The sequence below is a fragment of the Nerophis ophidion genome, linkage group LG14 (assembly GCF_033978795.1).
Source record: "Nerophis ophidion isolate RoL-2023_Sa linkage group LG14, RoL_Noph_v1.0, whole genome shotgun sequence".
Taxonomy (NCBI): domain Eukaryota; kingdom Metazoa; phylum Chordata; class Actinopteri; order Syngnathiformes; family Syngnathidae; genus Nerophis; species Nerophis ophidion.
This window is the reverse complement of record NC_084624.1, coordinates 4,945,523-4,970,038: the sequence shown is the minus strand read 5'-3', so window position 1 is coordinate 4,970,038 and position 24,516 is coordinate 4,945,523. Positions and strand designations below refer to the sequence as shown.

Sequence of the window (24,516 nt, the reverse complement as noted above, 5' to 3'; positions counted from 1 at the left end):
GAACTTGTCCAGCCTTTTGAAAAGCTCTTCTAAGTGAACAATGAGAACCAATTTGCAGTCATGAATTGTTTGTTTGTGAGCCAATCTTACTCGGGCCTCTCAGTAAATTAAAATGCTATATTGTGCGAAAGTTGTTTGATTTAATTACCGTACTTTTCAGACTGTAAGTCGCAGTTTTTTTCATAGTTTGGCCGGGGGTGCGACATACACTCCGGCGCGAGTTATGTGTGAAATCATTAACACATTACTGTAAAATATCAAGTAATATTATTTATCTAATTCGCGGAAGAGACAAAGAAAATGTCAGCAATCGTCACAAACACGTCAACCAATAAGAATTCGGCGGGGAAGGGTCATGGAAGAAGTGCATTGTGGGTCATGAGATGCTAACTGCTATATGCTACTGCCGTAGCTATTAAAATTTCAACGTTGGCAGTAACTTAGAAAAACTGAGAAGGGCTGAACAAAAATGGCACTGAAAAGGAAATCATGTACTGCAGATTACACAATATCAAATAATATTATTTATCTCATTCGCGGAAGAGACAAAGAAAATGTCAGCAATCGTCACACACACGTCAACCAATAAGAATTCGGTGGGGGAGGGTCATGGCAGAAGTGCATTGTTGGTCATGGAATGCTAAATGCTATATGCTATATGGCACTGCCGTAGCTATTAAAATGGATCATTTCATCGTTGGCGGTAACTTATAAAAACTGAGAAGGGCTAAACAAAAATGGCACTGAAAAGGAAATCATGTACTGCAGATTACACAATATCAAATAATATTATTTATCTAATTCGCAGAAGAGACGAAGAAAATGTCAGCAATCATCACACACACGTCAACCAATAAGAATTTGGCGGGGGAGGGTCATGTCAGAAGTGCATTGTGGGTCATGGAATGCTATCTGCTATATGCTACTGCCGTAGCTATTAAGATTAATCATTTCATCGTTGGCGGTAAATTATAAAAACTGAGAAGGGCTAAACAAAAATGGCACTGAAAAGGAAATCATGTACTGCAGATTACACAGTATCAAATAATATTATTTATCTAATTCACAGAAGAGACGAAGAAAATGTCAGCAATCGTCACACACACGTCAACCAATAAGAATTTGGCGGGGGAGGGTCATGGCAGAAGTGCATTGTGGGTCATGGAATGCTAACTGCTATCTGCTACTGCCGTAGCTATTAAAATGGCTAATTTCAACGTTGGCGGTAACTTATAAAAACTGAGAAGGGCTGAACAAAAATGGCACCGAAAAGGAAATCATGTACTGCAGATTACGGGCTGGACGTAGTGAAATATGCAGCAGAAAACGACAAGAGGAAGCGGCGCATACCTTTGGAGTTGGCAGAATTGTTTAGAAGCCACATCCAGGAAGAAGATTTCATCATATTTAGCAATTAGGAGTGACAGATTGTTTGGTAAACGTATATCATGTTCTATATGTTATAGCAGGGGTGCCCACACTTTTTCTGCAGGCGAGCTACTTTTCAATTGACCAACTCGAGGGGATCTACCTCATTTATATATATCATTTATATTTATTTATTTATGAAAGAGACATTTTTGTAAACAAGTTAAATGTGTTTAATGATAATACAAGCATGTGTAACACATATAGATGTCTTTCTTTCACAAAGACAAGAATATAAGTTGGTGTATTACCTGATTCTGATGACTTGCATTGATTGGAATCAGACAGTAATGATGATAACGCCCACATTTTCAAATGGAGGAGAAAAAAAGTTGTCCTTTCTGTACAATACCACATGAAAGTGGTTGGTTTTTGGCATCTAATTCATCCAGCTTCCATACACTTTACAAGAAAAACATTGGCGGCAAATTCCGTAGCTTGCTTGATTGACATTCACGGCACCCGAGGGTCTTGTGAGATGACGCTGGCTGCTGCCAGTTCATTATTATGAAAAAATGACAGAGAAGAAGGCGAGAAACACTTTTTATTTCAACAGACTTTCGTGTCGTCCCTTCCGTCAAAACTCTAAAGGCCGACTGCACATTTCCTATCTTCGCAATAAAAGCCCTGCTTCATGCTGCCTGCGCTAACAAAATAAGCGTCTCGGAAAGCTGGCGTGCACAAGTGATGTGCACGCCAGCTTTCCGAGGGATCGCTTGTGCACGCCAGTTTTCCGAGACTCTGTATTTAGTTAGCGCAGGCAGCATGAAGCAGGGCTTTTATTGTGAAGATAGGAAATGTGCAGTCGGCCTTTAGAGTTTTGACGGAAGGTACGGCGCGAGAGTCTGTTGAAATAAAAAGTGTTTCTCGCCTTCCTCTCGGTCATATTTTCATAATAATGATCTTGCAGCAGCCAGCGTCATCTCACAAGACCCTCCGGTACCGTGAATGTCATTTAAGTGACGTCTTGGTGAAGATTGATGATCACTCATTTTTAGGTCTATTTTTTTTAAAAGCCTGGCTGGAGATCGACTGACACACCCCCCGCGGTCGACGTAATGGGCACCCCTGCTGTATATTAAGCTGGAATATTTCAAGCGCGATGTGGCGATGGATGACAGTACATTTGTCTTTGTCAAAAGTGCTAAGAGAGGATAACGCGCTGACAGATTTGAGATCTATCAAGATGTAGACTGAGCGATGGTCGGTCAGTGTCTGATAAGACCTCTTGTTGATATACGATAAGAAATAATGCAGCACATCAGACCGGCCTCCCTCTTTTGTCTCCTCTCTCACTAAATGCCAAAGTTGGTAGGGCGTCTCTATGAAGGCTTGGCTCGCGCCGAGGGAGAGGTAAGAGGCTGCCTAATTGGTGTGTGTGTAAGTGTGTGTGTGTGCGCTGTTTCAACATGTGCATGGTAGCTGAACACTTCAACATCCCATTTCCTTAATTTCCCGCTTTGAAATGGCTCTTCCCTCGCAGATTGCTTTCATTTGATGTCATGCTTTTGCGGCGGGTTTTAATGTCATTCGCCGTCCCCCCCCCGAGACGTGACTTCTTGCTTAGGAGCCCCTCCAGGTTTGCATAGGTAGAAGAAAACCACGTGCTTGATTCAGCTCCAACACCTGCCTGCTTCACCCTGATACTGTCGATGCTTTCAATGGCTTGTCATTACCTGATGTGTGCCTTCCTCAGGACTCAGAGGGCGTGGAGATCATGCTGGGAGTGTGTGCGAGCGGTCTCCTCATCTACAGAGACAGGTTGCGCATCAACAGGTTCGCCTGGCCCAAAATCCTCAAGATTTCCTATAAGAGGAACAACTTCTACATCAAAATACGCCCCGGCGAGGTAAAGAAGAGTTTGAGATGTTATAGTTCATTTTGTAAAAGTCTTGCAGCTAATTGAAGCTTTTTTTGGGGGGATGTGGGGGCTCTCCAGTTTGAGCAGTTTGAAAGCACCATCGGTTTCAAGCTTCCAAACCACCGTGCTGCTAAACGGCTGTGGAAGGTCTGTGTGGAACACCACACTTTCTTCAGGTGAGAACTACAAAACTAGCTCTGATGCCCGGGAAAACACTCATTTATTGTTAATTTCTTAACAAACAGTTGTTTACGTTCATTTTAAAACTGCAGTGCCCTACAGCAAAGATATTGTTTTTTAAAAAAAGCAAGTGACGTAGCGATACACTTAGTCACCTGACAAAGCTGACACAATATTGTCATAGTCGAAATCAGGAGTGTCAAACTCTGGCCCTTGGGGCAATATCAAATTACCATTAGAGCTGGCCCACCGCATTCACCGCTAGTACTCATACTTGCCCACCCTCCCGATTTTCCCGGGAGACTCCTGAATTTCAGTGCCCCTCCCGAAAGTCTCCCGGGGAAACAATTCTCCCCAATTTTTCCCGTTTTCCACCCGGGCAACAATATTGGGGACGTCTTTAGCGTCCTCTACAATCTTTCGTCACGCCCACTTTTCCAGTCACGTAATATATGTGGCTTGTACACACACACACAAGTGAATGCAATGCATACTGGGTCAACTGCCATACAGGTCACACTGAGGGTGGCTGTATAAACAACTTTAACACTGTTACAAATATGCGCCACACTGTGAACCCACACCAAACGAGAATGACAAACACATTTCGGGAGAACATCCACAACATAAACACAACAGAACATCCATCCATCCATCCATTTACTACCGCTTATTCCCTTTCGGGGTCGCGGGCGGCGCTGGCGCCTATCTCAGCTACAATCGGGCGGAAGGCAGGGTACACCCTGGACAAGTCGCCACCTCATCGCAGGGCCAACACAGATAGACAGACAACCTTCACACTCACATTCACACACTAGGGCCAATTTAGTGTTGCCAATCAACCTAACAGAACAAATACCCAGAACCCCTTGCAGCACTAACTCTTCCGGGACGCTGCAATATACACCCCCTGCTACCACCAAACCCCATCCCACCCACCTCATTAGTTTATTTTCAAATTTATTAGCGTGTGGATGTTGATATTTACCCTCAGAAGGCTGCAAATAGAAAAGAGACATTAAATGTTTTATTTCAATTGTATTTAATATACCATTGACGTTTTTTCGTTGGTTTTTTTGAAAGTTGATTTTGCACTATTAATTTATATAAGCGTTGCTTGTTCCATATTCAGTGTTAAAGCAAATCAGTGTAGCAAACTGAGCAATAATTAACATTTTATTTATGCACTTTCTTTTGCTACTTCAAGACTTAAATGCTTGAGTCATTCATTATTTTTTATTTTAGTTTCAAATTTGTTACCAGCCTGTGGGAAAAGTTTATTTTGATATTTACCCCAGAAGGTTGCAAATAGAAAAGAGGCATTTAATTTAAATGTATTTTTTTATTTTTTATGCCATTGATATTTTTTAATTATTATTATTTGAAACTCAATTTTGCATGTCACTATAAAGTTTTATAAGCCTTGCTTGTTCAATATTCAAAACTTGTTTGGGTCCCTATTAAAAGGTTAATTTGTTCAACCTTGACCCGCGGCTTTGTTCAGTTTTAAATTTTGGCCCACTCTGTATTTGAGTTTGACACCTCTGGTCTAAATGAAAAAATATCAAGATGGTCTTGGGTTTTTATGTGATCGTTGGGGGTTGTCTGTCTGTCTGGAGAAGTTATCGGCAGATTTTTTCTGGAATTGTCCGAAATGAGATAAGGAACAACATACTTTAGTGCAGGGGTCTCAGACACACGGCCCGCGGGCCAATTGCGGCCTGCGAGACGTTACTTTGCGGCCCCCGCCTTAATATGAAAGTTTAATGTTAGTGCGACTCGCCAGTTTTATATGAATGGCATTTGACTGCGTTGTGTGCGGAGCTGAAGCAATCTACCAATCACGGTGTGGTATGCGGCTCTCGAGGGCCGAACATTGACCTCACTTGCGTAATGCAAATAGAGAAACGTTTTGCCGCTTTTCCACGAGACCCGCACGCACTCTTCCTTACTGCCTTGCTCGCCCGCCTGCTTGCTCTCTCTCTCGCTCCCTCCCTCCCCCGGTGCCGCTGTAAACAGTCCGGGCCGGTGAGACGAGAGGCCCGGAAGCATCCGAAGCACTCTGCCGAAGGACTGAGCGACAATACAAAACTGTGGTGCACGGGAGCCCAACGCTGAGACTACGACAGAGAGTCGCTGGGCGAATCAGAAGTGTAACATGTTAGTCGTGATGTTAGCCCGTTCCAGGCTGATTGTGCTACCCCCACCACTACAACGCCACCTGTTGGTTCCAGACGGAGAGCATTTTTGTTATTTGGCTCCTAAATGGCTCTTCAATCAATCAATCAATCAATGTTTACTTATATAGCCCTAAATCACTAGTGTCTCAAAGGGCTGCACAAACCACTACGACATCCTCGGTAGGCCCACATAAGGGCAAGGAAAACTCACACCCAGTGGGACGTCGGTGACAATGATGACTATGAGAACCTTGGAGAGGAGGAAAGCAATGGATGTCGAGCGGGTCTAACATGATACTGTGAAAGTTCAATCCATAATGGATCCAACACAGTCGCAAGAGTCCAGTCCAAAGCGGATCTAACACAGCAGCGAGAGTCCCGTTTACAGAGGAGCCAGCAGGAAACCATCCCAAGCGGAGGCGGATCAGCAGCGCAGAGATGTCCCCAGCCGATACACAGGCGAGCAGTACATGGCCACCGGATTGGACCGGACCCCCTCCACAAGGGAGAGTGGGACATAGGAGAAAAAGAAAAGAAACGGCAGATCAACTGGTCGAAAAAGGGAGTCTATTTAAAGGCTAGAGTATACAAATGAGTTTTAAGGTGAGACTTAAATGCTTCTACTGATGTAGCATCTCGAACTGTTACCGGGAGGGCATTCCAGAGTACTGGAGCCCTCTTTCAACGTTCTGGGTTGCCTACCCCTGCATTAGTGGAAAAGCGGCAAATGAGTGAAAGCGACAGAGACGTTGCCATGCAGACGAAAGTTTTCTTACGTGCCTGGCTGCTTCACACCGCGACACCTGTCCGTCAGTAATAACACTCCCCGATAACCTGGACCAATTCAAACCGTTATTTGTTTTTTTTTATTGTTTAGTTTGCTTTGCCGTGTTGCTGTAGGGAGGAAAAGCGGAACGACACACATCCGTGCGTTGGATGAATACAAATATATTCCGCAACCCCTAACATGTCTATTTCAAAACCTGCAGTGAAGAGAAAGGTTAGTGATGAGCAAAGACAATTCCAGGAAAAGTGGGAGATGCAATATTTCTTTGTCGTATTTGCACAGAGAAAGTTGCGGTGCAACAAGGAATACAATTTGAAACGTCATTAAACATATAAACATGCTGAGTAATGTGCAAAATACCAGGGAGATGAGAGAGTGAACCGGGTTGCAATTTTTTAAAACCAGTCTACTGAGGCACCAACATTTCTTCAAGAAAGCAACCAAAAAGAGCGATGCAGCAATCAAAGCTAGTTAACTAACATGGTGAGTGAAATGGTTGCGAGGGCAGTAAATAAGGTCAATTCATTAAAAAGTGCATATTAGATTTGTTTTTAAGAAATCTTTTCTTGCGGCCCAGCTTCACCCAGTTTCTGCATCCAGGGGCCCCCAGGTAAATTGAGTTTGAGACCCCTGCTTTAGTGCGTGTTAGCGGCCCCGCCTCTACCCACAAAGACTAAGAGAGTGGATGCCTGACAAAAGGCTTCATTCAGTTATTTTCATTCCTCTTTCGATAGCTCATGGGCACATTCTGATTAAACCTTTTGGAATGGGACAAGAAAAGGGATAAAAAAACTTGCATTTTTGGTAATCATGGCTTTTTTACTGTTGGGAGGTAGAGCCGAGCATGCTTTTCTAGTTCAGTATTGAACCCTTGGTGGAAGAAGTTTGGACGAGTCTGTCCTAAGAAATATTGAAAAGGGAATTGTGAAACTGTCGTTATAATAAAACATTTATTACCAGTGCAGTCAATGTTTAATCATGATAGAAAAATTTAATTTCACAACAAGCTGTCAATAATTCATTACAACAGTAGACTCTTGCATGCAAACTACAACAACATCAAGCATTTTATGGAACCATTTAACAAACTCGTCAAAGTGATCACTATCTCAGAAAAATGGATTGATGCTAAAAAAAAAGGAATAGCTTTTTATCTGAAGGGATTTGAACTAAATCAAATCAACCGATGGAGGACTAGTAGCTGTGTAGGTTAAGAAGAACCCAAACTACAAAGTGGTAAAAAAAATTGTCATTTGGTTTTGATAATTTCCGTGGAAATTATCAAAACCAAATGACAATTTTTTTTAAAAACTTTCTTATGTTATCAGTCAGACAATAAAGACCAGAGAGAAACAACATTGTGTTTCCTGCATTTGCCACAATATATATGTCATATAGAGCAGTGGTCCCCAACCACCGGGCCGTGGCCCGATTGGTACCTGGCCGCAGAAGAATTTTTTATTAAAAAAATCAATAAATAATTTTTATTTCTATTTTTTTATTAAATCAACATAAAAAACACAATATACAGTTTGTGCACCAACCACAAAAAACTCCCTTTTTCATGACAAAGAAGAAGAAAAGGAAAAAAATATATATAATTCACTTCACTTCACTTTGTGACTTCAATAATAAATATGGCAGTGCACTTTTTTCCATAACTTGAGTTGATTTATTTTGGAAAACCTTGTTACATTGTTTAATGCATCCAGCGGGGCATCACAGCACAATTAGGCATAATAATGTGTTAATTCCACCACTGTATTTATCGGTATCGGCTGATATCGGAATCTGTAATTAAGAGTTGGACAATATCGGATATCGGCAAAAAAGCCATTATCGGACATCTCTAGATTATATCAATATAAGATGTGTCATGCAAGAGCCAGTTCCTGTTACTTTTTGTTTTTTACCATCAGTTATACCCAAAGCACTTTTTGTTTTTGTATTGTCTTACAAACGGGTGTCAGAAAACAATACTTCCATATTTTATCGATGTGAATGATGAATTCCCACCAACATCTACTCTTCGCCAGTTCATTGTGTTTTAAAAATGCTCTCAGACTTTGTTCTGCTTTTTATTGAATGCATGTGTTGTAACAGGCTAGTGTCCCCCGAGGCGCCCCCAAAGAAGTTCCTCAGCCTGGGCTCCAAGTTCCGCTACAGCGGCAGGACGCAGGCTCAAACCCGCCGGGCCAGCTCGCTGATCATTAGACCCGCCCCCCTCTTTGAACGCTCGGCCAGTAAGCGTTACACCATGTCTCGCAGCTTGGACGGAGGTGAGGCTGACCTCTGTGTCATTTTAGCCATTAAGGTGCTGTAGATTTGTTTTTGTTCTATTTAGTTAAAAAAAAAAAGATGGTCACAATCCCATAGTAGCTCCATCCTCACAATTACAACTAGAGCAGCAACAAACAAAGCTTTGTGCAATTATTTTACCCGGGGGGGCCAGATTTAGATCAAAAAGTGTGTCTGGGGGCCGGTATATCTATGTTTAGGAACACTAATACAAAACCTCACAATAATGATTGAAAGCTTAAAAAGTTATCATAGACCGCTTTAAAATACGGAAAGGAATTTGATTTTTTTTTACTGAATGAGACACACAGAATCTAGTAAAGCACAACATATTTTTCCACCCCCAAATTCCACAAAAAAAGACATTTCGTAAGCGTCGGGATATACTTCTAGAACCGTCTTCTTTTGATTAGACCAATATGTACATTCCCACAAAGTAGGGGTGCTATTTAGGCATTAATTATAATTATAAGCTGTCAGGTTCAAACACCGATGACATCTATTAAACAAGACAAGAAGCAAGGAATTAAACAGAGATATAATTCAATTTAGCTCAATTGAGGAGAAACGTCTGGACTGTACTTCTTGTACAGTTCCACCACGCTCTTGACGAAAGATTGTACACCTTCTGGGACGGCGTGGTGCGGTTGGGACAGTGGTGGTGCCAGCAACCTGAGGGTTCCTGGTTCAATCCCCACCTTCTACCATCTTAGTCACGTCTGTTGTGTCCTTGCGCAAGACACTTCAACCTTGCTCCTGATGGGGCCTGGTTAGCGCCATCATTGTGTGAATGTGTGTGTGAATGGGTAAATGTGGAAATTGTGTCAAAGCGCTTTGGGGCCTTAAAAAGACAGAAAAGCGCTATGCAAGTATAACCCATTTACAGAATGTACATGAAAATAAAGAATGTGGGATTTACAATATTAACTATGAATGATAAAACACTGAGTATTGACAACATATTTTACAATCAACTGAAACCAAACCAAAATGCAACAAATATAGTGGAGAAAACCCACCTACAATCTGAGATATCTCATAGTGACCACAGTAAGTAATTATATTGACCATAGTAACTAATTATATTGACCATAGTAACTAGCAGAGGTGGGTAGAGTAGCCAGAAATTGTACTCAAGTAAGAGTACTGTTACTTTAGAGATGTATTACTCAAGTAAAAGTAAGGAGTAGTCACCCAAATATTTACTTGAGTAAAAGTAAAAAGTATGTTGTGAAAAAACTACTCAAGTACTGAGTAACTGACGAGTAACGTGTTCGTTTAATGATTCCAGCAACAAATAATGCACAAAAACATAAAAATAGCAATGAGCTAATTCAGAGCCAGGAATATCTCTTAAGCAACTAAAACAATATTATATATTAAATAATAATACATTAAAATGAAAAAAAAATTGAGCCACAATAACTTAACAGCACCATAGGCTCAGTAGGCATTGATTGATTGATTGATTGATTGAAACATGTATAAGTAGATTGCACAGTACAGTACATATTCCGTACAATTGACCACTACATGGTAACACCCCAATAAGTTTTTCAACGTTAATCAATTACTTAATAAATGACCAAGTCGAGGTGATCTACCTCATATATACATACACACACATATCATATATATATATATATATATATATATATATATACATACCTTTATATATACAGTATATAATTTAAATTTATTTATTTTGCCGTTTTTGTTGACATGTTAAAGGTGTTTTAATGAATATACATGCATGTTGAACATATAGATTCCTATCTTTAATGAAGACAAGAATATAAGTTGGTGTATTACCTGATTCTGATGACTTGCATTGATTGGAATCAGACAGTATAGTGCTGATAACGTCCCGGTTTTCAAATGGAGGAGAAAAAAAGTTCCTCCTTTCTGTCTAATACCACATGAAAGTCGTTGGTTTTTGGCATCTTATTTGTCCAGCTTCCATATTGGTTTTTATACACTTTACAAGAAATACATTGGCGACAAACTCAGTAGCTTGCTAGCTTGTTTGCGCTGGCTTTCGGAGACTCTTATTTTGTTAGCGCAGGCGCGATGGAGCGGCACTTTTATTGTGAAGACAGGAACTGTGCGATCAGTCTTTAGGCTTTTGACGGGAAGTACGGTTGAAATAAAAAGTGTTTTTTTTCCTTTACAGTTTTGATTGATTGGTTGATTGATTGAAACTTTTATTAGTAGAGTGCACAGTACAGTACATATTCCGTACAATTGACCACTAAATGGTAAAACCCCAATAAGTTTTTCAACATGTCGGGTTCTACGTGTGAAGGTCACGTGACCACCTGGCTCTGTTTGATTGGTCCAACGTCACCAGTGACTGCATTTGATTGGTGAAACACAAGCATGCGTAGATCCTACTTTGAATGCGTGTTTGACAAAATCAAAACAAACAAAGCGTGCATTAACAGATCGATAAAAAAAAAAGTAGCGAGTAGCGACCTGATTGCAGATAAATGGAGCGGAGTAAAAGTAGCGATTCTTCTCTATAAATATACTCAAGTAAAAGTAAAAGTATGTTGCATAAAAACTACTCTTAGAAGTACAATGTATCCCAAAAGTTACTGAAGTAGATGTAACGGAGTAAATGTAGTGCGTTACTACCCACCTCTGATAACTAGTATATGATGCAGATTCCAAGCATTGAAAGACTTAGTATAGTTGAAGTCCTCCGGTCATTAGAAAATATGACTGCACCTCATAGTGGCAGCTACACTTTCCATCTTAAACATCTAAAACATGTATAGCCCGGTTGGTAGAGTGGCTGTGCCTGCAACTTGCGGGTTGCACGTTCGATTCCCGCTTCCGCCATCCTAGTCACTGCTGTTGTGTCCTTGGGCAAGACACTTGACCCACCTGCTCCCAGTGCCACCCACACTGGTTTGAATGTAACTTAGATATTGGGTTTCACTATGTAAAGCACTTTGAGACACTAGAGAAAAAGCGCTATATAAATATAATTCACCTCACTTCACTTATTTGGGCCGGATTGAAAAGCTCAATGCGGCCCCCGGGCCTTAATTTGCCCAGGTCTGTGCTAAAGTGTCGACAAATGTACCGTATTTTTCGGAGTATAAGTCGCACCTGCCGAAAATGCATAATAAAGAAGGAAAAAACATAAGTCGCACTGGAGTATAAGTTGCATTTTTGGGGGAGATTTATCTGATAAAACCCAAAAACCAAGAATAGACATTTGAAAGGCAATTTAAAATAAATAAAGAATAGTGAACAACAGGCTGAATAAGTGTACGTTATATGAGGCATAAATAACCAACTGCTATGTTAACCTAACATATTATGGTAAGAATCATTCAAATAACTATAAACATATAGAACATGTTATACCTTTACCAAACTATCTGTCACTCCTAATTAGGGATGCACCGAAATGAAAATTTGTGGCCGAAACCGAATAAAATTTGAGCGCTTGGCCGAAGGCCGAATACCAAATACCGAATAATAAATGCAGTTTTTCACAACTTTTTTTATATTGCATAAATAGCCTACAATAAATATTTAGACATGTTTTTCAAATAAAGTAAATTTTTATTGAATATTGACATTTTTTAATATTCCAGTAGCCTTTGCTTTTCAAAAAAAAAAGCACAGTTTTTCATTTATATTAGGCCTTCAAACAAAACATGCATTCCAAAAAAAAATAAAGTGCGTTAAAGTGGATAAACCCACAACAAATGAATTATTGTCCTTTTGGCAAAAGTCTGCTTAGCCACAGTAGATATGCTAATAATGTAAACAGAAGGCTCAAGTAAATCTCAATTAAGTGTGTGCTTGTAACCTCATACACTTATACAGGTAGCCTACACAACAGGCTTATAATGTAAACAGAGGCCCCACTAAATCTCAATAAGTGTGTGCTTGTAACCTCATACACTTATACAGGTACACAACAGAACAGATTTGTCAATAACAGTACTTCAGCTTCAGAATAAAAAGAAGGAAACTAACTATGTATAAAACAATTTAAATTTAACACTGCACGTCAGTTGATTGGGTCACCGCCTCAAAAAATTGCGTCACACGCCTCTATTCGCTCTTGTTTTTAACTAATTCCACCGAAGGCCGAATGTGGCTTTTTTTGCCATATTCGGCCGAATATATTCGGTTACCGATTAATCGGTGCATCCCTACTCCTATTCGATAAATCCCATGTAATCTTATAGGTCGGGTCTCTGTGTTAATAATTCCACACATAAGTCGCACCTGAGTATAAGTCGCACCCCTGGCCAAACTACGAAAAAAACTGTGACTTATAGTCCGAGAAATAGGGTAGACTGACTCCAGTTTATGTCTCTGTCCTGGCGTCTTCCAGCTCCCATAACGGAGAACCACGAGACTCTGATGAAGGACAGCGATGGAACCAGGGGAGACATCATCACCACAGTGACCACAGAAAAGAAGGCAGAAGAAGAGAAGGCGGAGCAGGAGGATGCCAAGGAGCCGACCGACACTGCTGCCACGATGACACTGCGACAGGAAACCAAGGTAAACTGCCACTCGGCCATTAGATACCTTTTCAGAGGTGTGTTTAGGTATTTTTTTATTTTGACTCTCAAGCTCCTGTGACTAACTTTTAACATGTTTGGTTATTTTCTAGTGGCTGAATGAAATATCTCACTTGCTTTTAGCTTGACCCACTGCAGGAGATTTTTGGCTTTTCATCTTCTTTGTGCTTTACTAAATTGCTTTTTTTCCCCCCCTTGTCCTTCTTTTTAACCCAACACTTTATACTCATGTGTGCTGCCCTCCTTTACCATGGCTCCACTTCCACACACACACACACATCCCTCCATCAGCGCACCCCCTGTTTGTTCACTACCAGCCCCCTCGCCTCTGAGCTCTCACTCCCTTCATCTCCCGTGTCGTCAACTAAAGTGCGCCGGCGACGCGGGGAGAACGCGCGGAAACGGGCCTCGTCGGTTAGCCCAGAAAAGAACAATGCCGGCCACCGGCGCCAGCAGGCCCGCTCGGAGCGCAAAACGGCTTTGCTGGAGGAGCGGGCGCTGCTGTTGTCAGCCCGCAAACAGCGGCTGGAGCAGGGCAAGGCAGTTGGAGGCACTCTATTCTCCTTCTCCCTGCACCTACCCGACTTGTCATCCATCCTCGACGAGGACGGCTACATCAGCTTCCCCGATCTGTCGGAGATGCGCTTCCTCCCGGAGTGCGCGCAGAACTTCATCCCCATCAAATCGCCTTCGCTCATCCCCTGTTTCCTCTTCATCTTCTTCTTCCTGCTGTCCACCTCCTTCTCTGTGCCCTACGCTCTCACTCTCTCTTTCCCCCTGGCGCTGTGCCTCTGCTACCTGGAGCCCAAGGCAACCTCCTTGACCACCTGCATAGCCCAGGGCTACCATGACCATGACAGTTCAGAGGACGAGGAGGTGTGTGTGGGTGTGTGTTCCAATCGCCTCTCTGGCTTCTAAAAGTTCAACCCTGTACATGTCCTCAATCAAGCTCTGCTGTCTTGCCAGTACAGAGCCGACCTAGCGACTCTTGTCCCAGTGTCTGTCCTACTTTCAGAACCTCACACTCTTCATTACGTAGACCGCATCCTCATCACAAGAGATGCAAGGTCTCACTGTTTGTTTGACTGGCTTGTCTTCCAACCCGCCTTAATGAGAGGGTTAGACGCACTCTGCTAGATTTTGTACTACAGTGGAACCCCATAGTCGAACACAATCCGATCCGTGGTGCTGGTTGAATGCCAAATTGTTCAAATTTTTAAACAATATTCCTTTAAACTAATGCAGTGGTGTTCAAATTTTTTCAAAAGTAAGTATTTTTGCCAAAAATGTTAAAGCAATCCAAACAAAAATAATATTCTTGAAATTAAATAATAATATTTAAGTATATTCAACCATTCATCTATTTATGCCCTGCGTTTATGTAAAAAAATGTTAAAATGGGTTATACTTGTGTAACGGTACATAAAAATTGTGGTTCCGTACAAACCTCGGTTTAGAGGTCACGGTTCGGTTAATTTTTGGTACTGTAAGAAAACAACAAAATTTAATTTTTTTGGGTTATTTATTTACCACATTTCTAAACAAGGGCATAACATACATATACACACAGGGTCCATTGTCAAGGTTAATGTGGTCAACATATATAAAATAAAAACTAAATGAGATAAGGCTCAGATAAGGCAGTAAGAGTATATATATGGTTCTTCCACCATAGAAGTGAGTCAAAATCTAGTTTTTAATGCAATACAGCAACCCCCTACCACCCCGAACTGGACAAGCAGTAGGAAATGGATGGATGGATAGTCTTAAATCTGCTGCTGTAAAAACATTTGTTATTGCTTCAGCCCTGCCTGACTGATTTTGTACTACAGTGCAACCCCATAGTCGAACACAATCCGATCCGTGGTGCTGGTTGAATGCCAAATTGTTCTAATTTTTAAACATTATTCCTCTAAACTAATGCAGTGGTGTTCAAATTTTTTCAAAAGTAAGTATTTTTGCCAAAAATGTTAAAGCAATCCAAACAAAAATAATATTCTTGAAATTAAATAATAATATTTGAGTATATGCAACCATCCATCTATTTATGCCCTGCGTTTATGTAAAAAAATGGTAAAATGGGTTATACTTGTGTAACGGTACATAAAAATTTTGGTTCCGTACAAACCTCGGTTTAGAGGTCACGGTTCGGTTAATTTTTGGTACAGTAAGAAAACAACAAAATATACATTTTTTGGGTTATTTATTTACCAAATTTCTAAACAATGGCATAACATTCTTATACACACAGGGTCAATTGCCAGGGTTAATGTGGTCAGCATATATAAAATAAAAACTAAATAAGATAAGGCTCAGAATGGTTTCTTAACGAAACCTTTCTACATACAAAGTGCTTTTTTTTTGATTGATTGATTGATTGAGACTTTTATTAGTAGATTGCACAGTACAGTACATATTCCATACAATTAACCACTAAATGGTAACACCCCCATAAGTTTTTCAACTTGTTTAAGTCGGGGTCCACTTTCATTAACACCCCACCCTCCCCAGCCTGGCTAACTTGGCAGTAAGAGTATAAATGGGCTTATTTTTATTCCACCATAGAAGTAGGTCAAAATCTAGTTTTTAATGCAATACAGCAACCCCGGTAGAAAATGGATGGAAGGATGGTCTTAAATCCACTGCTATAAAAACATTTGTTATTGCTTCAGCCCTGCCTGACTCGCCGAGGAGAGGCTGGTGACGCTTCAAAGGAGTTAGCATGTTTGACGTGTTGGCAGAAGCGTACCCTTCTGCTGTTGAACAATGTCGGCAAACCTCCGTCCTCCATTGTTGTATCGCACCGGGCAGCCAAAGTGTTCCCAAACGGGAGATGTTAATGAGGCAGGAGGGTTTTCCAGCTCTGGCCTTTGCATGTCGTCCTAGCCCGGTCGCTGCTAGCCTGCCGTGTGTTGTGGCTCGCTCTGCATTGTTTACACAACGTGCGGTGCGCTACCTAATATGTCCGTGTGGAAACTCGTTCGATACGCCTCGGAACCAAACCAAAACCCCCGTACCGAAACGGTTCAATACAAATACACGTACCGTTACATCCCTACTTGTATAGCGCTTTTCTACCTTTTTTAAGGAACTCCAAGCGCTTTGCAATATTTCCACATTAACACACTATGTGGCCTATAACTCCTTGATAACTTTTTATTCATGTGAATGAATGAATGTATATATTTTTATTACAGATTGAATACAGAAAGTGAAAGACAGCATTAGTAATAGTTGTTAAACGTAAAAAGGGTAGGATTAAAGAAAGATGTCATTCGTTCTACTTCTTCTTAGACATTTTGAAATTTTTAACTCTTAATTTGTGATTCTATTATCATGTCATCTTGTTTCCATGTTCAAAATAAACAAAAACAAAGAATCCAATGTAGATATGTTGTGTTTAAAGGTGGCAAATCATTAATGGTAGTACTATCATTATTTCAACGGTTTACATTAATTAAGCCCTTTTTTGAAATTTATTTTAATGTCCTCCTTAAAAGTTTAAGTATGACTCAGCAGTATTACGCTGAACCGCCAGACTCTTGACAACATAATCCCAAATATGGTTTGATTTATTGCTTTTGATGCTATGTTTGACTTTTGAGTCATTTTTCAGTTCAACTCTAATTTGTACCACTTTCGAGTGTTCGACTTGTGAGGTTTCACCATACTTATTTTACAATGTATTTACTTACAAAAGGTGATCGTGTCCCCCTAACGGGGGCGGTGTAGAACAAAAACAAGTCACCGCGCCAATATTTAAACGGGAGATATATTTTCCCACGGATCATGAAGAATTTAAGTCTCCTATCTTTAGTTGCTAATCCCCCTCTGCTAAATCCCATTTAAAACACAGCTTTGTGCCTAACCCGTCTCTGCGTCATTGATTCCATCCATGCCACTCCATTCTGTAAACTGCATGTACGCATCCGTTTATTTACTCCAGCTCTCTGCATTGCAAGACCTCGCATTCAACCGCACGCATTAGAATAAAAGAATGAATAAATGAAAAAATCCCTCATCTGTCACAAGCAGGCTGACAAGATTAGCAAATCTTTGGATGGGTCTTTTGTCTGCGTTTTGCTTTGTTTCTTGCATTGAACAAAGAGAGCACAGTCTACCAAGTCTAATTCCTTTTGTGTTAAACATAGTTTGTGATTATGTGTGTGATGTAATGCAGAGACACATCAGTATTGCCCCCCCGGTGTCAAATATGCATGGAGAGGATTGGAGAAGGCCTGAAAGTCAGGTTACAAATTTGCTTTCATGTATAACTTTCACCATAAAATGAACTGACTGATGGTTTTCAACTTCCTCTGAGTTTGTTACATTTGCTATATTTTCATTTGTTCTTTTCTTTCTTTTTTAATTTTCGTGTTTTGCAAACCTTCTTCGGACCGTTCGTCTTGACCAGGAGTGTCTAAACTTTGTATAGTCTTCACTTTTTGTGTTCATTAGATACACTGAAGCCAAAAAAACTCAGCTTTGTTTTGTAAGTGACAAAGCACATTTTTATCATGGCTTTTAGTACAAGAGGTCCTCTGTCTACTGACAATATTTAAATCAGAACTTATATATAATAAACATCTACTTTAAGTTACACAGAATACATGAAGGACGAAAAAATACAGTAGTATATTTAATACAATAATTTAAGGAAATTAATATTAAAGAGTAGGGATGCACCGATTAATCGGCTGGCATCTCCCTGAGGGTGAGAAGTTCAGTCACTAGAGAGAGACTCCTTCGCTTGGAAAAGGTGGTTCGGGCATTTCGTGCGGATTCCTCACGAGCGTCTCCCTAGTGAGATCCTTGTTGGACGTCCCACTGGGAGGGAGACCCGTCGGCAGGCCAAGGACCAGATGGGGGGATTACATCTCCTCTCTGGTCTGGGAACGCTTCGAGATCCCCCAGGAGGAAGTTTCTAATGTTGCTCTGGAGAGTGAAGTCTGGGGGTCTCTAATGGAGCTGTTGTCCCTGCGACCCGATTCCGAATAAGCGGTTGAAAATGGGTGGGATCCCCCAGGAGGAAGTTGCTAATGTTGCTCTGGAGAGGGAAGTCTGGGGGTCTCTAATGGAGCTGTTGTCCCCGCGACCCGATTCCGGATAACCGGTTGAAAATGGGTGGGATCCCCCAAGAGGAAGTTGCTAATGTTGCTCTGGAGAGTGAAGTCTGGGGGTCTCTGCTGGAGCTGTTGTCCCTGCGACCCGATTCCGGATAAGCGGTTGAAAATGGGTGGGATCCCCCAGGAGGAAGTTGCTAATGTTGCTCTGGAGAGTGAAGTCTAGGGGTCTCTGCTGGAGCTGTTGTCCCCGCGACCCGATTCCGGATAAGCGTTTGAAAATGGGTGGGATCCCCCAGGAGGAAGTTGCTAATGTTGCTCTGGAAAGTGAAGTCTGGGGGTCTCTAATGGAGCTGTTGTCCCTGCGACCCGATTCCGGATAAGCGGTTGAAAAATGGGTGGGGTCCCCCAGGAGGGAGTTGCTAATGTTGCTCTGGAGAGTGAAGTCTGGGGGTCTCTGCTGGAGCTGTTGTCCCTGCGACCCGATTCCGGATAAGCGGTTGAAAATGGGTGGGATCCCCCAGGAGGAAGTTGCTAATGTTGCTCTGGAGAGGGAAGTCTGGGGGTCTCTAATGGAGCTGTTGTCCCTGCGACCCGATTCCGAATAAGCGGTTGAAAATGGGTGGGATCCCCCAGGAGGAAGTTGCTAATGTTGCTCTGGAGAGGGAAGTCTGGGGGTCTCTAATGGAACTGTTGTCCCTGCGACCCGATTCCGGATAAGCGGTTGAAAATGGGTGGGATCCCCCAGGAGGAAGTTGCTAATGTTGCTCTGGAGAGTGAAGTCTGGGGGTCTCTAATGGAGCTGTTGTCCCTATGACCTGATTCCGGATAAGCGGTTGAAAATGGGTGGGATCCCCCAGGAGGAAGTTGCTAATGTTGCTCTGGAGAGTGAAGTCTGGGGGTCTCTAATGGAGCTGTTGTCCCTGCGACCCGATTCCGGATAACCGGTTGAAAATGGGTGGGATCCCCAGAAGGAAGTTGCTAATGTTGCTCTGGAGAGTGAAGTCTGGGGGTCTCTAATGGAGCTGTTGTCCCTGCGACCCGATTCCGGATAAGCGGTTGAAAATGGGTGGGATCCCCCAGGAGGAAGTTGCTAATTTTGCTCTGGAGAGTGAAGTCTGGGGGTCTCTAATGGAGCTGTTGTCCCTGCGACCCGATTCCGGATAAGCGGTTGAAAATGGATGGGATCCCCCAGGAGGAAGTTGCTAATGTTGCTCTGGAGAGGGAAGTCTGGGGGTCTCTGCTGGAGCTGTTGTCCTTGCGACCCGAATCCGGATAAGCGGTTGAAAATGGGTGGGATCCCCCCGGAGGAAGTTGCTAATGTTGCTCTGGAAAGTGAAGTCTGGGGTCTCTAATGGAGCTGTTCTCCCTGCGACCCGATTCCGGATAAGCGGTTGAAAATGGGTGGGATCCCCCAGGAGGAAGTTGCTAATGTTGCTCTGGAGAGTGAAGTCTGGGGGTCTCTGCTGGAGCTGTTGTCCCCGCGACCCGATTCGGGATAAGCGGTTGAAAATGGGTGGGATCCCCCAGGAGGAAGTTGCTAATGTTGCTCTGGAGAGGGAAGTCTGGGGGTCTCTGCTGGAGCTGTTGTCCCTGCGACCCGATTCCGGATAAGCGGTTGAAAATGGGTGTGATCCCCCAGGAGGAAGTTGCTAATGTTGCTCTTGAGAGTGAAGTCTGGGGGTCTCTAATGGAGCTGTTGTCCCTGCGACCCGATTCCGGATAAGCGGTTGAAAAGGGGTGGGATCCCCCAGGAGGAAGTTGCTAATGTTGCTCTGGAGAGGGAAGTCTGGGGGTCTCTGCTGGAGCTGTTGTCCCCGCGACCCGATTCCGGATAAGCGGTTGAAAATGGGTGGGATCCCCCAGGAGGAAGTTGCTAATGTTGCTCTGGAGAGGGAAGTCTGGGGGTCTCTAATGGAGCTGTTCTCCCTGCGACCCGATTCCGGATAAGCGGTTGAAAATGGGTGGGATCCCCCAGGAGGAAGTTGCTAATTTTGCTCTGGAGAGTGAAGTCTGGGGGTCTCTAATGGAGCTGTTGTCCCTGCGACCCGATTCCGGATAAGCGGTTGAAAATGGATGGGATCCCCCAGGAGGAAGTTGCTAATGTTGCTCTGGAGAGGGAAGTCTGGGGGTCTCTGCTGGAGCTGTTGTCCCTGCAAACCCGATTCCGGATAAGCGGTTGAAAATGGGTGTGATCCCCAAGGAGGAAGTTGCTAATGTTGCTCTTGAGAGTGAAGTCTGGGGGTCTCTAATGGAGCTGTTGTCCCTGCGACCCGATTCCGGATAAGCGGTTGAAAAGGGGTGGGATCCCCCTGGAGGAAGTTGCTAATGTTGCTCTGGAGAGTGAAGTCTGGGGGTCTCTAATGGAGCTGTTGTCCCTGCGACCCGATTCCGGATAAGCGGTTGAAAATGGGTGGGATCCCCCAGGAGGAAGTTGCTAATCTTGCTCTGGAGAGGGAAGTCTGGGGGTCTCTAATGGAGCTGTTGTCCCTGCGACCCGATTCCGGATAAGCGGTTGAAAATGGGTGGGATCCCCCAGGAGGAAGTTGCTAATGTTGCTCTGGAGAGTGAAGTCTGGGGGTCTCTAATGGAGCTGTTGTCCCTGCGACCCGATTCCGGATAAGCGGTTGAAAATGGGTGGGATCCCCCAGGAGGAAGTTGCTAATGTTGCTCTGGAGAGTGAAGTGTGGGGGTCTCTAATGGAGCTGTTGTCCCTGCGACCCGATTCCGGATAAGCGGTTGAAAATGGGTGGGATCCCCCAGGAGGAAGTTTCTAATGTTGCTCTGGAGAGTGAAGTCTGGGGGTCTCTAATGGAGCTGTTGTCCCTGCGACCCGATTCCGGATAAGCGGTTGAAAATGGGTGGGATCCCCCAGGAGGAAGTTGCTAATGTTGCTCTGGAGAGTGAAGTCTGGGGGTCTCTGCTGGAGCTGTTGTCCCCGCGACCCGATTCCGGATAAGCGGTTGAAAATGGGTGGGATCCCCCAGGAGGAAGTTGCTAATGTTGCTCTGGAGAGGGAAGTCTGGGGGTCTCTGCTGGAGCTGTTGTCCCTGCGACCCGATTCCGGATAAGCGGTTGAAAATGGGTGGGGTCCCCCAGGAGGAAGTTGCTAATGTTGCTCTTGAGAGTGAAGTCTGGGGGTCTCTAATGGAGCTGTTGTCCCTGCGACCCGATTCCGGATAAGCGGTTGAAAAGGGGTGGGATCCCCCAGGAGGAAGTTGCTAATGTTGCTCTGGAGAGTGAAGTCTGGGGGTCTCTGCTGGAGCTGTTGTCCCCGCGACCCGATTCCGGATAAGCGGTTGAAAATGGGTGGGATCCCCCAGGAGGAAGTTGCTAATATTGCTCTGGAGAGGGAAGTCTGGGGGTCTCTAATGGAGCTGTTGTCCCTGCGACCCGATTCCGGATAAGCGGTTGAAAATGGGTGGGATCCCCCAGGAGGAAGTTGCTAATGTTGCTCTGGAGAGTGAAGTCTGGGGGTCTCTAATGGAGCTGTTGTCCCTGCGACCCGATTCCGGATAAGCGGTTGAAAATGGGTGGGATCCCCCAGGAGGAAGTTGCTAATGTTGCTCTGGAGAGTGAAGTGTGGGGGTCTCTAATGGAGCTGTTGTCCCTGCGACCCGATTCCGGATAAGCGGTTGAAAATGGGTGGGATCCCCCAGGAGGAAGTTGCTAATGTTGCTCTGGAGAGTGAAGTGTGGGGGTCTCTAATGGAGCTGTTGTCCCTGCGACCCGATTCCGGATAAGCGGTTGAAAATGGGTGGGATCCCCCAGGAGGAAGTTGCTAATGTTGCTCTGGAGAGTGAAGTCTGGGGGTCTCTAATGGAGCTGTTGTCCCTGCGACCCGATTCCGGATAAGCGGTTGAAAATGGGTGGGATCCCCCAGGAGGAAGTTGCTAATGTTGCTCTGGAGAGTGAAGTCTGGGGGTCTCTGCTGGAGCTGTTGTCCCCGCGACCCGATTCCGGATAAGCGGTTGAAAATGGGTGGGATCCCCCAGGAGGAAGTTGCTAATGTTGCTCTGGAGAGGGAAGTCTGGGGGTCTCTGCTGGAGCTGTTGTCCCTGCGACCCGATTCCGGATAAGCGGTTGAAAATGGGTGGGATCCCCCAGGAGGAAGTTGCTAATGTTGCTCTTGAGAGTGAAGTCTGGGGGTCTCTAATGGAGCTGTTGTCCCTGCGACCCGATTCCGGATAAGCGGTTGAAAATGGGTGGGATCCCCCAGGAGGAAGTTGCTAATGTTGCTCTGGAGAGTGAAGTCTGGGGGTCTCTGCTGGAGCTGTTGTCCCCGCGACCCGATTCCGGATAAGCGGTTGAAAATGGGTGGGATCCCCCAGGAGGAAGTTGCTAATATTGCTCTGGAGAGGGAAGTCTGGGGGTCTCTGCTGGAGCTGTTGTCCCTGCGACCCGATTCCGGATAAGCGGTTGAGACAAAACAGAACCCAATTTATAGATCTTTATCTTTAATGATATTCACAGGATTTAAGCGGCTTGACCAGGCGTTCAGCTAATGTCGTTCAATATTAGTCAAAGTTATGAGCATTTTACCATTTGTAATTTCAATTTTCCTTTCTTTGACGAACTGCAATCACAAAAGTCTGCCATGTTATTCTCTTACCTGCTTTTATGTAGTCCACTTTTTCTTTTTGTACAGTATTAAGACTTTTTTGGGCAGGCATACATGACCATTTAACGTCATAGCACGAGGACCACCTCTTTCGTGAGATTTATTGTAACTTCCAACAGTTAAACGTCAAAATTTTTGGATGTCGGCTATGTTCATTTATAGAACAACCCACAGGTAATTCAAAAACAAGCCGCAGGCACTTTGGACACTCCTGGTCTTGACGGTGTGCCGCTGATCAATAACAACCTGTCCAATTCCATTTGTTTCCATCTGGGCTTCTGAAGACTTAAGTAGTGATCTACGTTTTTATTCCAAACATCTTTACAATGTCGGGTTTGTTTGCTTATCTTCTTGCCGCTCGGAATGCTTTCGCTGGGTTTGACAAAACAGACCGACAGCGAGCAAACCGACTTTGCCCTGGACGGAGATATGACCGCCACTGAGGTTTGTGTGTCGGACGCATTTATTACGTGCATGTGACACATCAAGGATCTTTTAACTGCTTCCAGTTTTTCACTGAAAACACTTGATTTTCTTCTCCGCCACCCTGTTTCTACACATTTTCCCCACATACTACTCAACTTTTCACTGCATTTGCTACTTCCTCCTCACCTCCCTCTGATTGTCTCCCAACATCCTTACTTGTTATCAGTCGGACGCAGATGATGACTCTGAGATGCGCACTCAGGTACGCTTGCCTGCCTCATTTAGCTTATTGCTTGCTGCCTTTTGCCTGATTTTATTTTGCATTCTTCTGACCAGTCCATTTGCATTCTTCTGACCAGTCCATTTGCATTCTTCTGACCAGTCCAGTTGTCTTCTCATGTGCTCTTGTTAAGGGAAAATGACTTTCCTGTAGCAGCTTTCTCATGTGGCCACTTGTCATTTATGTGTTTTGCGTCGTAAATCACAGCCATGCAGAAGCTCCCCAGGGCCTGATGCCATGAATCCTGTTTGTCTCCTCCTCTGCAGTATCGTTTCATAAATCGAGTAGAAGGGGATAACGTTTTTGTCAAGCACAGTAATCTGATGCTGGAGGTTGGTAAGAAAATAGGGTACAATGGGCATGAGGAGTTGCGGTACGATTAATCCTAACATGACTGACTTTGTGTTGTTGTGCTGTGTTCTTGGGTTTCTTGCGTGGATATGAGCGTCTCAAGTTCCGATTTATTCAGACTCCAAACCGCAGAAACTTATTCACAACGCTAACGGGATTTGGGAGTGTAGCGGGTATGAGATACTGCTACGTTTACTTGCCGATTCGTCTTTTGTAATCGAGACGTAGCTTTAATCACGCCGTAGTTGATTGGCCGATGTGTTCCTTGGGACCAATCAGGACATCTGTTATGAATGATGACGTTATTACCGCCATTTTCCAAATGTAAACGATGTGGGTTTTCGGGAGAAAGGACGCTTCACGAGTAAAAGGAATTGATAAACATGTCAAAAATAAGTTTCGATGGGACTAGATGGAAAGGGAAATCACTGATACTTTTGGGAAGAAGGAAGTTACGACTTTGTTCGGCGATTTTGTAATTGAAT

At 43.6% G+C, this 24,516-nt stretch overlaps 1 protein-coding gene across 16 annotated transcripts in view; it reads left to right on the top strand.

Moving 5' to 3' along the window:
• The window catches only part of LOC133568015 (band 4.1-like protein 3), a 168,541-nt gene that overhangs the window by 101,772 nt on the left and 42,253 nt on the right, over nucleotides 1-24,516 (top strand). For 9 of the 16 annotated variants that reach the window (XM_061919696.1, XM_061919702.1, XM_061919700.1 and 6 more), the window contains 8 exons: nucleotides 2,737-2,781; nucleotides 3,125-3,277; nucleotides 3,368-3,465; nucleotides 8,540-8,715; nucleotides 13,098-13,270; nucleotides 13,582-14,166; nucleotides 23,365-23,418; nucleotides 23,627-23,662. In XM_061919696.1, the coding sequence (XP_061775680.1) occupies nucleotides 2,737-2,781; nucleotides 3,125-3,277; nucleotides 3,368-3,465; nucleotides 8,540-8,715; nucleotides 13,098-13,270; nucleotides 13,582-14,166; nucleotides 23,365-23,418; nucleotides 23,627-23,662 (1,320 nt within the window). Of the gene's footprint in view, nucleotides 1-2,736; nucleotides 2,782-3,124; nucleotides 3,278-3,367; nucleotides 3,466-8,539; nucleotides 8,716-13,097; nucleotides 13,271-13,581; nucleotides 14,167-23,364; nucleotides 23,419-23,626; nucleotides 23,663-23,946; nucleotides 24,013-24,516 lie in introns of all 16 variants that reach the window. The other 7 variants (XM_061919693.1, XM_061919701.1, XM_061919692.1 and 4 more) reach the window with 7 other exon arrangements.